Genomic DNA, 13,428 nt, shown 5'->3' with positions numbered 1-13,428 from the left:
CCAAGATCTTGAGTAAAAGATCTAATGGCTGCAGTTAAGTTGGCAGACTAAATGAACAGCACATCTCAGTCAAAAGATTAAAAAAAAGAGCCAAAGACTAAGTAAACTCACTTTTAGAGTGGTTGTCACAAAGTGCGGAGGTTCTCATGTCGCACAATCTTATGGAGCCCTTGCTGCTACTGTAGACAAGCGTGTTGCATTGGTTAGGGTGAAACTCTGCCGCTGTGATCACCTCTGTCAACTCTTCCATGTTGGCTGGCTTTATGTCCACAATATCTGAGTAGGGAGAGTGAAGGATCCACAATCCTATTCCCCATGAGTCATCAAATCCCTTTTAATAAATGTCCTGCTTGATTCATGCGTCTGGCTCGACATGTATTGAATTGCATCAGATCTAAATTTCCCAAATTACTGGATGAATCATCTTTCAAAAAGGTTAATCCGCAACTGAGAAAATCTCTCATGCTAAATTTCTCCCAGGAATCTGTGCTTTCACAACTGGCTTATATCAAAAACGTCAAATAAAAGAGCTTCAGGAGCCATAAATATAGCATTATATCCATCTGTTGGTCTTGGGTAGTGACAGGTTATCCATCACGACGTGCAGCGAGGATCATACATTTACAGTGTGACCGTTGGCAAATAACAGGCTTTATCATCTCTACAACTCCCTTGAGCGACTCCACAGAATCACCAATACAGACTGTCCACAGACTCCTCATCTCAGCTCTGCGGGGTCCTTGAGAACAGTAATCAATAATGATCGATAGGGATGCGTGCTTGGGTAAGCTGGACACTATTTACCTTTGGGAGGGGAAGCAGGGGTCAGGATTAGTGGCAGACACTTGATAAAGGGTAATGGGCGTAATGTGTATCACAGAGGTGTTATCTGTCAGAATTAAGTGACAGCAGAGACAGTCTGCAGGTGGCTTATTGGGTTTGTTTGATTGCTGGTTTAGCTGAATCCTTTTGTTCTTAATTTAGTAACAAAAGCCTGTCAGTATTTATTGTGTCTGGATACAAAGTGACTTCTGGGAAGATAAAGCAATAAGTCACAAAAGTTAGGGCATTACCGTGATTTTACAATGGCTAAGGAATGCAGTGACAAAGGCTTAACTTTTATAAAATTGCAGTTTGAATCAGTACTTCCGTCAAGTAATTGGCCTATAGTTCAATATAGCCAATGCCATGTTTACTTGGGACATTACTTAAAGTATTAGACTTTTACAATTTGATTCTTCTAATAGGTTCAAAGCCTGGCTGAGCAAGGGGGTCTTTCTGTCTGGAATCTGTATATTCTTCCTGTGCTGGTGTGGTTTCCTCCGGGTTAGCTTGGAGACAATAAATTGCTCGGAGGTGTGAGTGTGTGTCTGTTTGTATAATGGACTGGCCAACCGTCCAGGGTTGTATTCGCCCTGAGGTGCTGGGATAGGCTCCAGCAAACCCACATAGAACAAGTGGCGTAGAGAATGGAAAGATAGACTGTTCTAATTTGATGTTAAAGCTTGATCTATTTACTTTATAGCCAAATAATTCTGAAAAAGGTCAAACTTTTCACCCTAAACTTCTTTTCAATCATAGACAAAAGAAAATGCAGACATGCAACCATCTGAAATTGTAAAAGGATACTAAAGCTTCGGTTTGTGATCTCCAAGTTCCACAGGTTGATCCTCAGGTCATCTGTGGACATGTATGTTTCGTAGTCGCTGTTGACCGAGATGGAGTTGATGTGATAGGTGTGAGCATTAGAGAAAATGCGACGAGGTGTTGCCTCCACCATCAAGTCCATGGGTCTCAACACGGGCACCTGAGAGGAGGAGGAAGACACATGGTTAGGAAAAGAGACAGACAAAGAAAGGAAATAATGTCAATATTTGCAGCAAATACTAAGATATGCGAAGCAGGATGGTCCCTGGTTCAAGTCCCGGTTTGGGCAACGATCCAAAGACATGCAGGATAAGTGAATTGGAGAATAGGCCGTGTGTATTAGCCCTGTGATAGACTGCCCATCCATCCAGGGTGTTTCCCTGCTTTTGGCCTAAGACGCTGGGATAGGCTCCATAGGGGTTTGGAAAATGGATGGATATCCTTTCCATTAGTGAATGCCTATTTAGTCAGACTGATTAATCTGAACAAAATTAGCATACTCAATTTCTGCTTTAAAATACATTATATGAGTAAATATAATGAGTAAATACTGTCTAAAATAAGTGGTCATTAAATTTCAGCAATTCTGTGCATTTCTCAAAGTAATGTGGTTTGAGAGGCCTTGCTATATTGTGATATATAATATTAATTATATAATACTGTCAAGGGTATTAGTTGGTCTCTATGCATTCTCCAAGTGCGGTAAAAACATGTTTTGCATCAAATCTGTAACTATATTTTAGGGATGCACTGATATGAAAATTTTAGGCGATACGGATAACTGATAATTCTTTATATTTGAAAAGCTGACACCCCAAAAAATTGGCAGATAAATCTAAAATCCAAATTTGTATATAATTTTAACCTGATCTCAAATACAAAAGTATCACCATTAAAATTCATGTCCCAAGCACATATTTATAATGTTTTCATTATAATTTTATGCAGCCTGTATGACGGACTTGCGCTGCACATGTTGCACTCTTTTTGAAGGGAATCCAATCATATTTCAAGCAATTCAAAACCATCATGGCGAACAGTGTGCATCTCAAGTGTCTCAACTGAAGGAAATAATCCATTATTTATCAGCTTTAATATATCTGCCAAATTTTCTTATTGGGCCGATAACGATAACATTAAAAAAAGGAAAACATGTTGGCCGATACCTATATGGTGTCGATAAATCGGGCATCCCTACTATATTCTGTATTCTAGCTCTGCTGAAACACTGTATTGACCAATCATCATGCAGGACCAAACCTCTCTGCTTTATAAATTGGAATTTCATGTGTCATCGGTTACCCTTTTCTCCAAATATCAGTACTGTACATTAACCACTGAAAAACACTTTACTATACAACATATATTATTGTTTTGTTTTTTTGCTAAGTAACAGAGGTGGTCTTTTGTTCTCAAATGACTTGCCCACGCCTGGATCCGGCCAGCTCCTAAAGCTCCACGGTCAAGATCTGAAGACATGTGGAGTATAGCTCCCACAATGCAGTGTGGCAATAGGAAACACAGGTCTACCATCTCTTTAATGATGACTAATCCTTGGGCCGATGCTCCTACATGTGCTTCACGGGAGGGGTATAGCGTCGCAGTCAGTGTTAGACGCCCCATGAGGTTTTTAATGCGCGCAGCCCTCCACTAATGACAGAAGAGGCATGGCAGACATGTCCTACTCACTACAGAGATGAGGAACGCTCATCACCGAGCAGTGGGACGTGGAGGAGGGGCACACGCTACCATGCCAGGTCATTATCACCTAACACATGGGAACTCCATCTTTTCATTTCTGTTAGAGAGTGGGGGTGGGGTGGGGTGAGGGATGTCCTATTGTTGATACATTTTCTATAGCCTTTACCACTTTAATTATTCATTTCATCACATATAATATGTGAAAGCAAGTCTGTTATTTCACACAAAAAAAATCCCGCTCAAAAACTGTGTTCTAATCTGACAAATTTAATTTACATGTCACATTTCACTCTAAATAGAAAAAATATGTATAAAAGCATATATTAGGAGAATTCAGATTTGTTGTATTGTGACAGAAATTGTGAGTCTAATTTGGTTTTTCAGATTTCCGGTATGTCCTCTACCACCCTACATGTGCTTTCAATAATAAAATTAGCCCAAGGAGCATAGCGTCATGAATTCAGTTGACGGGACCAGTCGAGACTGATTGAAGCTATTATCTCTCAATCAAGCGTTAATTAAGTTTGACTGCTGGGATATTCCGTCACTAATGATAAGAGGGGGTTGAATATGTGGGTACACTTTATTAACACATTATACATAATTCATAACTTTAGCATTGCGGATTTAATGTTAATATGGAAATCATAAATCAGCATGGAATCTGAGAGAGTATGTGGAGTGGTAAAATGCGTTTTTCTTTCAGCACAGTCCACTGCTGGCCTTCTTATTTCTTAAAAATGTCAAACTGATTGATTTTTAATGATTGTTAATGAATTCAGGCAAACCATTCTTTTCTCATAGGCTATGCTCACACAGCAGCAGAATACGGTTGTCATTCCTGTATATAGTCCTTAATACGGTAACGTTCACAGTGACAGTCGCATTCGATTATCAAACTCAAACCCGTACATTTTCAGAACTGACAACCGCATTGTCTGAAAACCCACACTGTGTGAATGAAACTGGACTGGGCAAATATTTGTCTATCACGTCATACAGTACGAGAAATACGACAAATGCGTGTCTACCGTGTGTTGTGAGTTTTCCACACATTGAAATGGATATGAGCTGTGTGTGATCTGAAGATTTTAGATCCAGTCACAGTTCTCCACTGGAGCTTCTCCAGTCAGTTTTGGGTTTTAAGCACGACTCAAATGCTCCGCTCTCCAACCAGATACGTATATTAAAAAAATGTATAACCAGGTAATGAAGATTTGATGGCTGACCTTGTGACTGAGTTTTAGTTTTATGGATGTCACCATCCTTAATATTACTTTGGTCACTGTAAATGAGTCATTAACTTAACTGATTCGTTCAAAGACACGGATTCATGGTTCCTGATAACAGAAAACGGGCTTGACTCCCGTTGCACATTCAACCAGACAGTATTCGAGATGCTACTGATAGTTGCTGTGTGAACGAGACATTTCAAAATTCACACCTGTGCAAGTAAATGTGGTTGTCAATCCCAAAATCTGAAAATGTGGACATAGCCATACTGATTTCTGCCTACTATATAGGAAAGTATGCATATTCAGATGCAGCCAGCCCCTATTTTATTCCTAAATGAATGAGTGTTTTTGAATGAATTGGTTAAGTGTATAATTCAAAGATAGTCACTTGTTTCATTCCTCAATGAATCAGCGTTTTTGAACGAATCAATGGAGTTAACGATTAAATGACTCATTCATAAAGACAGTCAAATGTTACCACCTACTGGTGTTACAATGTAACCTGCAGAAAGAGTCACTGAAAATCCCTGACTGACTGTCTAAAATAAGTAAACACAAATAACTGATACAAAAAGGAAAAAATCATAGACCAAAATCGAGGAGCAGATATAACTCTATGGGGTTCAGTATAATAACAAAAATCCAAATATTTTTGTTTTGCAAAACGTAAAAACATATATGAGATCAATGAATTTTTCCCCGGAAACCATTGCGCCATCCTTACTGTCGGTCCCTGGAAAGTATCATTTTTCCACTAGGCTGCTTTTCTTAGGCTAAAAAACAAACAAACACCCTTTTAGCCAACATGTTTCTTTGTCTTTGAATCAAACACAAAGCGTACATGTCTTCCTAAAGATGTCTCAGATTCACTGTTTTATTGACAGTGACAACCCCCTCCCCCCAGCAGAAACAATTTTGCTGGGTGAATCCCCTCATGTTTGGAGTGCAGACAGAGATGAAGGCAGTAAACACTCGGTAGCCCCTCGTCGCTCTGGATAACAGTCGGGGCAGATGTACCCTGTGGAGTCCCTGAGAGGGATCCACCCTCACCTCCCCCTTTATCTCTCTGCTCAGTCTGTGCAAAGTGATAAATGCCCTGATTTTGTACACACACACACACACACACACATTTGGGAGAGGATTTCAGCTCTCCTTGCTCTGGTCTCCAGTGGGCTGCAGTGTTAGTTAAGGAAAAGCTGATGGAACTGCTGCCGTCTCATTACAGCCGTCTCAAGAACACTCTCCTAAATATATCCCCTATCCAGAGCCACCAGTCTACTGTATCCCCAAAGGAAAGAGAGGTGTAAATTCATGCTAAATGAATAATGGATGCAGGTTGAAATACCTGGAACTGTCCCAGATTTGGAAACCAGTACAATTTTAATCAACTTACATTCTTACTTTAAGTCAACATGAACTCAAAACTGAACTCAAATATGTCATACAAATGAAATGCACGAAAAAACAAACTGAAATATTTTGAGTGTGAATGATTCACAAGTCAAATCCCTGCTAAATGACAAAAATTAAAGGTTTTCCTGCCCTGAAACTTAAGCTTTTGTTAAACCAGAAGTTGACATGTCAGCCCAATTGCCACAGTGTTTGGGAAAACAACCAGTGGATGACTTTGATTTCGCTTTAAGTGCCTTATCCTCCAGCATTCAAGACTGATCCCGGACATCTGTTCTTTTGGCAATAATTACATGAGAACCCACAGGGCATCAACAGTTACTTTAAGCTTTGGATAGTTTAGTACGTTTCAGTGAAGTCTAAGAATGGCATCTTCTGCTCCCATAATGTGATTTTAAATTGTCCTCTTAAGTCACCCATTACGTGAGGGTCAATCCAAGCCCAGTGAAGAAAATAAAGCATCATTCTGTGATGACGGGATTAGGGTACAATAGGGGTTGAATATTGACATCTTTCGGAGTGGATGACTGCTGGATAAATCAATATCATAATTACTGAGAAATTCTCAAACAGGGAAAAATCCTTTAGTACAGCCAAGTATTTGGATGAAGGCAAAATTATATTATACTATATTTACTTGGGTCAAAAAAGGTATTTTAACTAACTGTATTTAACAAATTGCAATTAACTAATATTTAACAATTGTTGTTCATGAATAACGATGGCTTCAAACTTGTGTTATCCTAAAGAGAGCCACAGCTCAGAGTTTTGGAGCAGCTGGGTCCGACAAGGCAATGTATAATTAAAACGGTTCAATTACACTAACATTTCTCAAAATAGGGTAACGCATACTTTCCGAGATCTTCTCAAAGGAAAAGTGGAGGTCTTTGGTTTTTCTTGGAGTCTTCTCCCAAACCTCATTAAATCATAGAAATATGTTGTTGTTGTTTTAAACTGTAATCAATTACTCAATGTCTCTTAGGCAGCTGCCAAAACAAGAAGCCCTGCATACTCTGAAAGAGGAAGAAATGACAAAAAAAGACCTTGCCTGGCATCAATCTAATGATTCCCAGGAGAGAATACCACAGTATCAACACAACATTAACATTTGACATTTATCAGCTGCCCCCAGCTGTAGCAGCGGGTCACCCCTGGACACGTTCCACTTATACAGAGTAAATCCATGTATGTAGGAGGGTATATTCCTGTGGGTCCACACTGGCACATGCACAGGCCTTTCCTCCACTCTCACACCTCAAACAACAGCTCCATCTAAAATTCGATGAGACCAAGTCTCTAAAATACTCCCCAAACCCCCTACCTTGTCAGCTGTATTTGGCGAGATATGAAATTCCTTCTTCCAACCCATAATCCTCCTCTGTTGCGCTACGAGTGCCCACTTCCACTGGGGAAGCTATGGCTGCCAAATTACAACAGAGCTTGACCTTATTTTTTTCCCTTCACATACTAGAGCCAACAGATTAAGACTCCCTTTCTCCTTATGCTTGGGGAGACCGCATGGCTAGGGGAAGACGAGAAAAAAGAAATTGCATCTCTCGGTACCTTTAGCAGGGCTATAACCCCCATAGGTATTGAGAGGGACAAGTGGCCCTCCAAGAGCAGGATTGGACGTGTGGGAAGTGTTGTATTTGTATGTCTATTGCCACTGGGCTTTGCAAAAAGACCGCCGAGTCTTGATTTTAAGGGACTTTGCTTACCCTCAGAGCTGTGATGGTGGTAGGGTCGCGTATCCTGCCATCTTCATCCTTCAGATTGTAGCCCTCTGGTCGTTTGTCTCGCTCACTGATCTTCCATAGTTTCACTGTTTTATCTGGGAAGAGAGATGATATGAGGAACAACATGTAAGGTGGAAGCAGTGTTTGTGATGTTAGTAGCAGAGAATAACTGCACTGGCCGCTTTACAGTGGACCAAAAAAAGGTGAACTTAGCTGGCACGACAAAATAGACAGGATCTCCCAATTCACCTGACTGGACCCTGCTGTTGTCTGTATACCTAACTGCTCTAATGTGTCCATCAAAACAGGACTATAGCTTCATGAGAGCCTGGAAAACTGATGAATGTCAGCTACTTTTAATTGCCTGCAGTTACTCGGCAGAAAACAGTCTAACTGCTCAAAAAGGCACTGTAAACAACAAATGTTACATTTATTAATCAATGTGTCATTTCAGTTCTCAGATTTCTGCCTACTAGTAATTATCTAGGCAAAAAAATCTATATAAACACTCATTGTACACATGTGAAATATTATTACAATTTAAAATAACTGTTTTCTGTTTGAATATATTTTAAAATGCAATTTATTACTGTGACGGCAAAGCTAAATTTTCAGCATCATTACTCCAGTCTTTAGTGTCACGTGATCCTTCAGAAATCATTCTGTGGTGCTCCAGAAACATTTCTTATTATTATCTGATGAAGACAGTTGTGCGGCCTAATGTTCTTGTGGAAACTGTGATACGTTTTTTTTAAAGGATTTTTTGATGAACAGCATTTATTTTAAATAAAATTAAAAAAATGTTTTGTAACATTATAAATGTTTTTACTGTCATTTTAGATCAATTTAATGCAGCCTTGAATTTTCTTTCAAAAACTAAAATTTTAAAAAATAATAATAGGAAAAAAATCTAAAGAAAATATTTTGCTATATGGTATTTTCCCCTAATTTCACAAACTTTGTACCACAGTGAAAAATAACATATAGCTTAAAGAAGCACGTTATTTGTTCTTTAAAGAACACCCTTTTAATTCCAACAATTTAATATATTGTATTTTTTTCTAAATAGTGAGAAAGTTAAGGAAAGTTATATGCAACACCACAAATATCTGGTAAAGAAAACAGCACATTAACATCCCGTGATGAGGGCCAACATCCAAACACACATATGCTAGTTACCAACAAGTCTTTTCAACAGGAAAGTGAGAAGCATCAGATCATATGAAGAGAACACATTGTGTTTGCTCACCATTGGTGGACAGGAGGAAATAGGCGGCATTCTGTTGAGGCAGCCAGCGGATCTTGTTGATCTTCTCCTCAATCTCTAGGCTTTTCAAGTAGTCAAATTCGGGCTCGTGGCTCTGAAAGGTGCTGTAAACATTGTACTCCCCCCGACGGTGAGGGTGGTTCTTACTCTGCAATGACAGAAGTTGTTTATGGATTTAAAAAAAATAGCATTGTCTTTTTGATTAGTAGCATTTGCAGACATGCTATGTGTATTTGGTGCATTGCTTTGTTTCACTGCCTATTTCTACAGTTTAAATCACTGCCTATATAACGTATGAAAATGCATGAATGAAAAATGCATCCCCCACATTATCAGAGGATCCCATTTACAAATCATACAGTCTACATTTAAAATGCTTGAACCTAATTATACATTTAGGACTTAATTAGTGGCATCAAACAAATTATAATTGGAAATTTCAGCTCAAATATTGGCTTATATTAAGTCTCTCTGTGTCGCTCTTTTACAGTCGTACATGGAATGCGTGTTGATTTTTTTCTTTGTTGCTGAAGGCCGTGAAATATAAGAGGGGCAGGTCAGGATCTCAAGGCACAAAGGTGGTCTGTGTCAGAGGAATATCTGAATGCCGATCAGAGCGTGGAATCCTTCAGGGTCCGTTCTCACCTTGGGAAGCGTCTAAATCAATAAGCAGAACTCACACAGGCCGAGAGAAGAAGAGGGTATTAATGGAAACAGATTTGCCCTCGGTGGGAGGGAGGGGGTTAAAGGGGGTCTGAAACAGAGTGGGGCATGAATCATGGTGTGAGGATTAACAGACACCATGAAATCTCTTTAAAGATGATGCGAGAGTGAGACGAGGAGGAGCAGACGGCAAGGTTTTCACACTTTTGTGATGCTAGACAAAACATCGAGGGGTTTTTAGATCTTTGAAGGTTTGTAACCGACACACACACACACACACAAAAACTAATTCAGTCAATATTCAGTTATATCAGGACTACCATATAGTCAAGACTACTATATTTATACTCCTTCTATTTTGTGTTGGGTACAGTGATATTGGGTGTGATATACTGTACGCATCTGTTTTATAAACAGCAGTTTTAATATTCATAATCATGATTGGTGAGTAATATTCTGTAGATTTTGGTGAATACCCCGAATTACCTCCTGTTCTCTCTGGAAGACCACCACTCGTCCACCTTTGTCCCCAGTGGCCAGGAGTTCTCCTGTCGGGTTGAACTCAACCGTGGATATGATGTCAGCTGGAAGGGAGGAAGAAAAAAAAATATTTTAAAAGATGATATTTTAGAGCTTCTAGAATTTCCATTTAATAATCTACATTGAGACAATAAAGGATATTATAAATAAATTAACATTTTTTATAAATAATTTCATTTATTTATATCATCTCTGAAAACGTTTGGGCCTGAATATGCTCTTTTTTCGCTCAGAGCTTTACTAGAAGTGAATCACTACAGATTACTTTATATTGAAGTTACTTTATGTATAAATGGCATTTAAATACATTTATTAATTAATAGATCTAGAGCGGCTCTAGATCTATTAATTAATAAATGTATTTAAATGCCATTTATACATAAAGTAACTTCAATATAAAGTAATACACCCCTTCTACAAAACATGGACAAATTGCAGAATCCAGTCATAAAGTAGAATTTACCGGCCCGACCATCTCATATGTGAAATGATGAAACGCTCACCCTGCTCTCTTGAAATGTTTCCCCTGTCCATCACCATATGCAAATCTCACCAAATATCACCCACCACCACTCATCCCACCAAATATATTCTTCTAAAGTCAGAAAGATTCAGAGATATTTGAAATGTGAAGCAAACAAGGTTGACAAAAAGATCATACTGGACAAGCGACATATAGCACGACCATATGTAACGCTCTCCCTGGGATGAATGACATCAGATACTAAAAGAGAATTCAGGTCATGATCATCAACATCAATCCAAGATGCACTGAAAAAATCCCTTGTGCATGTTAATGAACTGAAGGACATTGTTAAAGATCAGACACTCATTCAAAAAACAGATAAGATCACCGTGACATGCAGAGGACTGATTGCTTTTAGACAAGACTATATTTCATTTGGACCTGCGTAAGAACTGCCCACCACAGTAAAGACACATGAGGACAGACTATATGAATTCTTTACAGCAAGAAGCTTTTTTTCCCCCCATTTAATTATTGATTTTACAAAAATATTACTTCCCCTGGTACAACACTGCACTTGCAATGCAGACGAAACACGAGTCACGATAAAACAGCTCAATGACTTTTAAACGCAAGCTAAAATGGCATGGTTGCTTTAGCAAATGTGTTTCTTTCTCACGTTTGCTTTTGTTACTTACCACTATCGGTTAGGTTTAGGGTAGAGTATAGTGTACATTACTTTCAAATGCGAGCGAGCATTACAACAACCAAACATAATAAAACATTGCCAGATTCACATTGATCAGTTTCGGATAAAAATGAACACACTTTTAGAGCCACTCACTGGACGTTTCAACTGTGTCTTGAAATGTGCAAGAAGCAATGTAATATAGTTTGCAGGAAAGTCACCACAGGCACTAGAGCTGCACGGTTCGAATTGAGAAATCACGATTTTTTTGTTTCAAATAGATAAATAGATTGTCCCACGATACTTAACAGAAAATTAAACACAATAACAAAGTAAAGGTTTGAATGAATGATTCAATGACTCACTCATAAATACTTCACTGGTTTCATTACTGGATGAATCAGCGTTTTCGAACTAATCTCTTCAATGAATGATTCAATGATAAATACATATTTTTAAAAGTCACTTGTCGCCACCTATTGGTATAACGATGTAATCGATACAGTCATTATTTGAAGCGCGAAGTTACTGTCAAAAGGTGATTTGCTCTATTTTGATCGCTTCCGTAGACATCAGTGTTTATATCTGAACTATAGACGTTTATTCCCAGTACTTCTGGGATCATTTGAATATTTGTAACAGAAATAATGACACTGTGTGGTTGAAAAGGCTGTTGGCAAAGCTGTTTCATACCTATACGTGACAACTGCTTTCTCTGGCTCAGCGGCAGCGCCAACCAAAGCCACTTTGGAGCCATCGCAGATCTGAATGTTCCGGTCTGATTTTGTCAACGGTTTAATAGACACAGGCGAATCTTTGTCACTACGGAATAAAATTGCATGGGTGTTTGAATAAGATCGCGATCTTTTACCGATTAGTCGTGCAGCTCTAACTGGCACGCATTTCCAACGGTTAAAGATGTCCGTCTAGCGCGTTTACATTGAAAAACAATGGAAAAGTAGCAGAGTGGAATAGAAAAATGTGTTCTGTGTTAACGGCCCCTTGCTGGTGTACACAACAGCTCTCTCTCAATACACAACATGTTCTGAACTGCAAGTGGCCCGGATCCAAACCTGCAAAGATTCCTGACACTTCACAGAGCTGCACAGCTGGATGGCTCCCATTGTGGGATGACACTGTATCGAATCGCCAGCCCACCACCAGAAGAAAGTGGACCAGGGTGGGACGCTTCATTAAGGCAGCCCCACTAACAAAAGACGACCCCAAGTAGCAGCAAATCCATTTCCATTTTTGGATTGTCGGTATTGTCTGCATTATCTCGAACATTTACGCACATTATTTGTCAGTGTTTTAATGTGCTGGCAGAAGACTACTATGTTTAGCATTGCATCATTCAATTCAGAGCTTCACAGAAAACAAAAATAGTTTAGCATTGTATACATACTGTTCTTGTAGGAGACGGATGTTTACCTCCAGCTATCTAGGTTTTCTTACCTAGAGCCAAGGTCTCAAAATAACCTGCAAATTCGAGCTCTTTCTGACCTAGCTAGCACACAATCACAGTTTTAAGATTGTAATCACACTCCCTTGCTGCCACATCAATGTAGCCTTAGAAATTCTCGAATGGTAAAAGACGTTACAGTTCAGAGATCATTAGCAAACACTGCTCTGACTCCCTCTGCTGTGCTAGTCCCGATCGATTCCTACCTTTGACACATCTTCCTTGGTCTTCCTCAAGGATATGCATCTGTTTCTCTGGCTTTGAGATGTACTGTTGCTATGCAATCCTTACAGCGAAAAGAAAGGGTTGTTTCTGCTGCGATAACCGCAGTTTTTGCTCTCTCTCTCTCTCTGTCTCTCTATCACATGCAGGTAACTATTTCATGGAGCGTATCATCTCACAATTCTTCAGCTCTCCCCACACAATCTCAAAATGAGTCCAGCGCTCCCAAAATAATCTGTCTGGAGTCATTTGCATAAATCCCAAACAAATACAGAAGAAATGACTTCTAAATATTTGCTTTTATCCATTTCAAGGAGAGAAAGACAGAGGGAGAAGCTAGACAGAGAGAGAGAGAGAGAGAGAGAGAGAGAGAGAGAGAGAGAGAGAGAGA

At 39.2% G+C, this 13,428-nt stretch overlaps 1 protein-coding gene across 3 annotated transcripts in view; it reads right to left on the bottom strand.

Moving 5' to 3' along the window:
- LOC130095495 (serine/threonine-protein phosphatase 2A 55 kDa regulatory subunit B beta isoform) overlaps positions 1-13,428 on the bottom strand; it is a 70,201-nt gene that overhangs the window by 2,698 nt on the left and 54,075 nt on the right. For 2 of the 3 annotated variants that reach the window (XM_056262241.1, XM_056262242.1), the window contains exons 2-6: positions 10,146-10,243; positions 8,979-9,144; positions 7,712-7,824; positions 1,630-1,807; positions 112-276 (exon numbers count right to left, since the gene is read on the bottom strand). In XM_056262241.1, the coding sequence (XP_056118216.1) occupies positions 112-276; positions 1,630-1,807; positions 7,712-7,824; positions 8,979-9,144; positions 10,146-10,243 (720 nt within the window). Of the gene's footprint in view, positions 1-111; positions 277-1,629; positions 1,808-7,711; positions 7,825-8,978; positions 9,145-10,145; positions 10,244-13,021; positions 13,371-13,428 lie in introns of those variants that run through there. The other variant, XM_056262243.1, reaches the window with a different exon arrangement.

Source organism: Rhinichthys klamathensis, unplaced genomic scaffold (assembly GCF_029890125.1).
Source record: "Rhinichthys klamathensis goyatoka isolate OS25496 unplaced genomic scaffold, OSU_Roscu_1.1 h1tg000191l_1, whole genome shotgun sequence".
NCBI lineage: Eukaryota > Metazoa > Chordata > Actinopteri > Cypriniformes > Leuciscidae > Rhinichthys > Rhinichthys klamathensis.
This window is presented reverse-complemented; position numbering and strand designations above follow the sequence as displayed.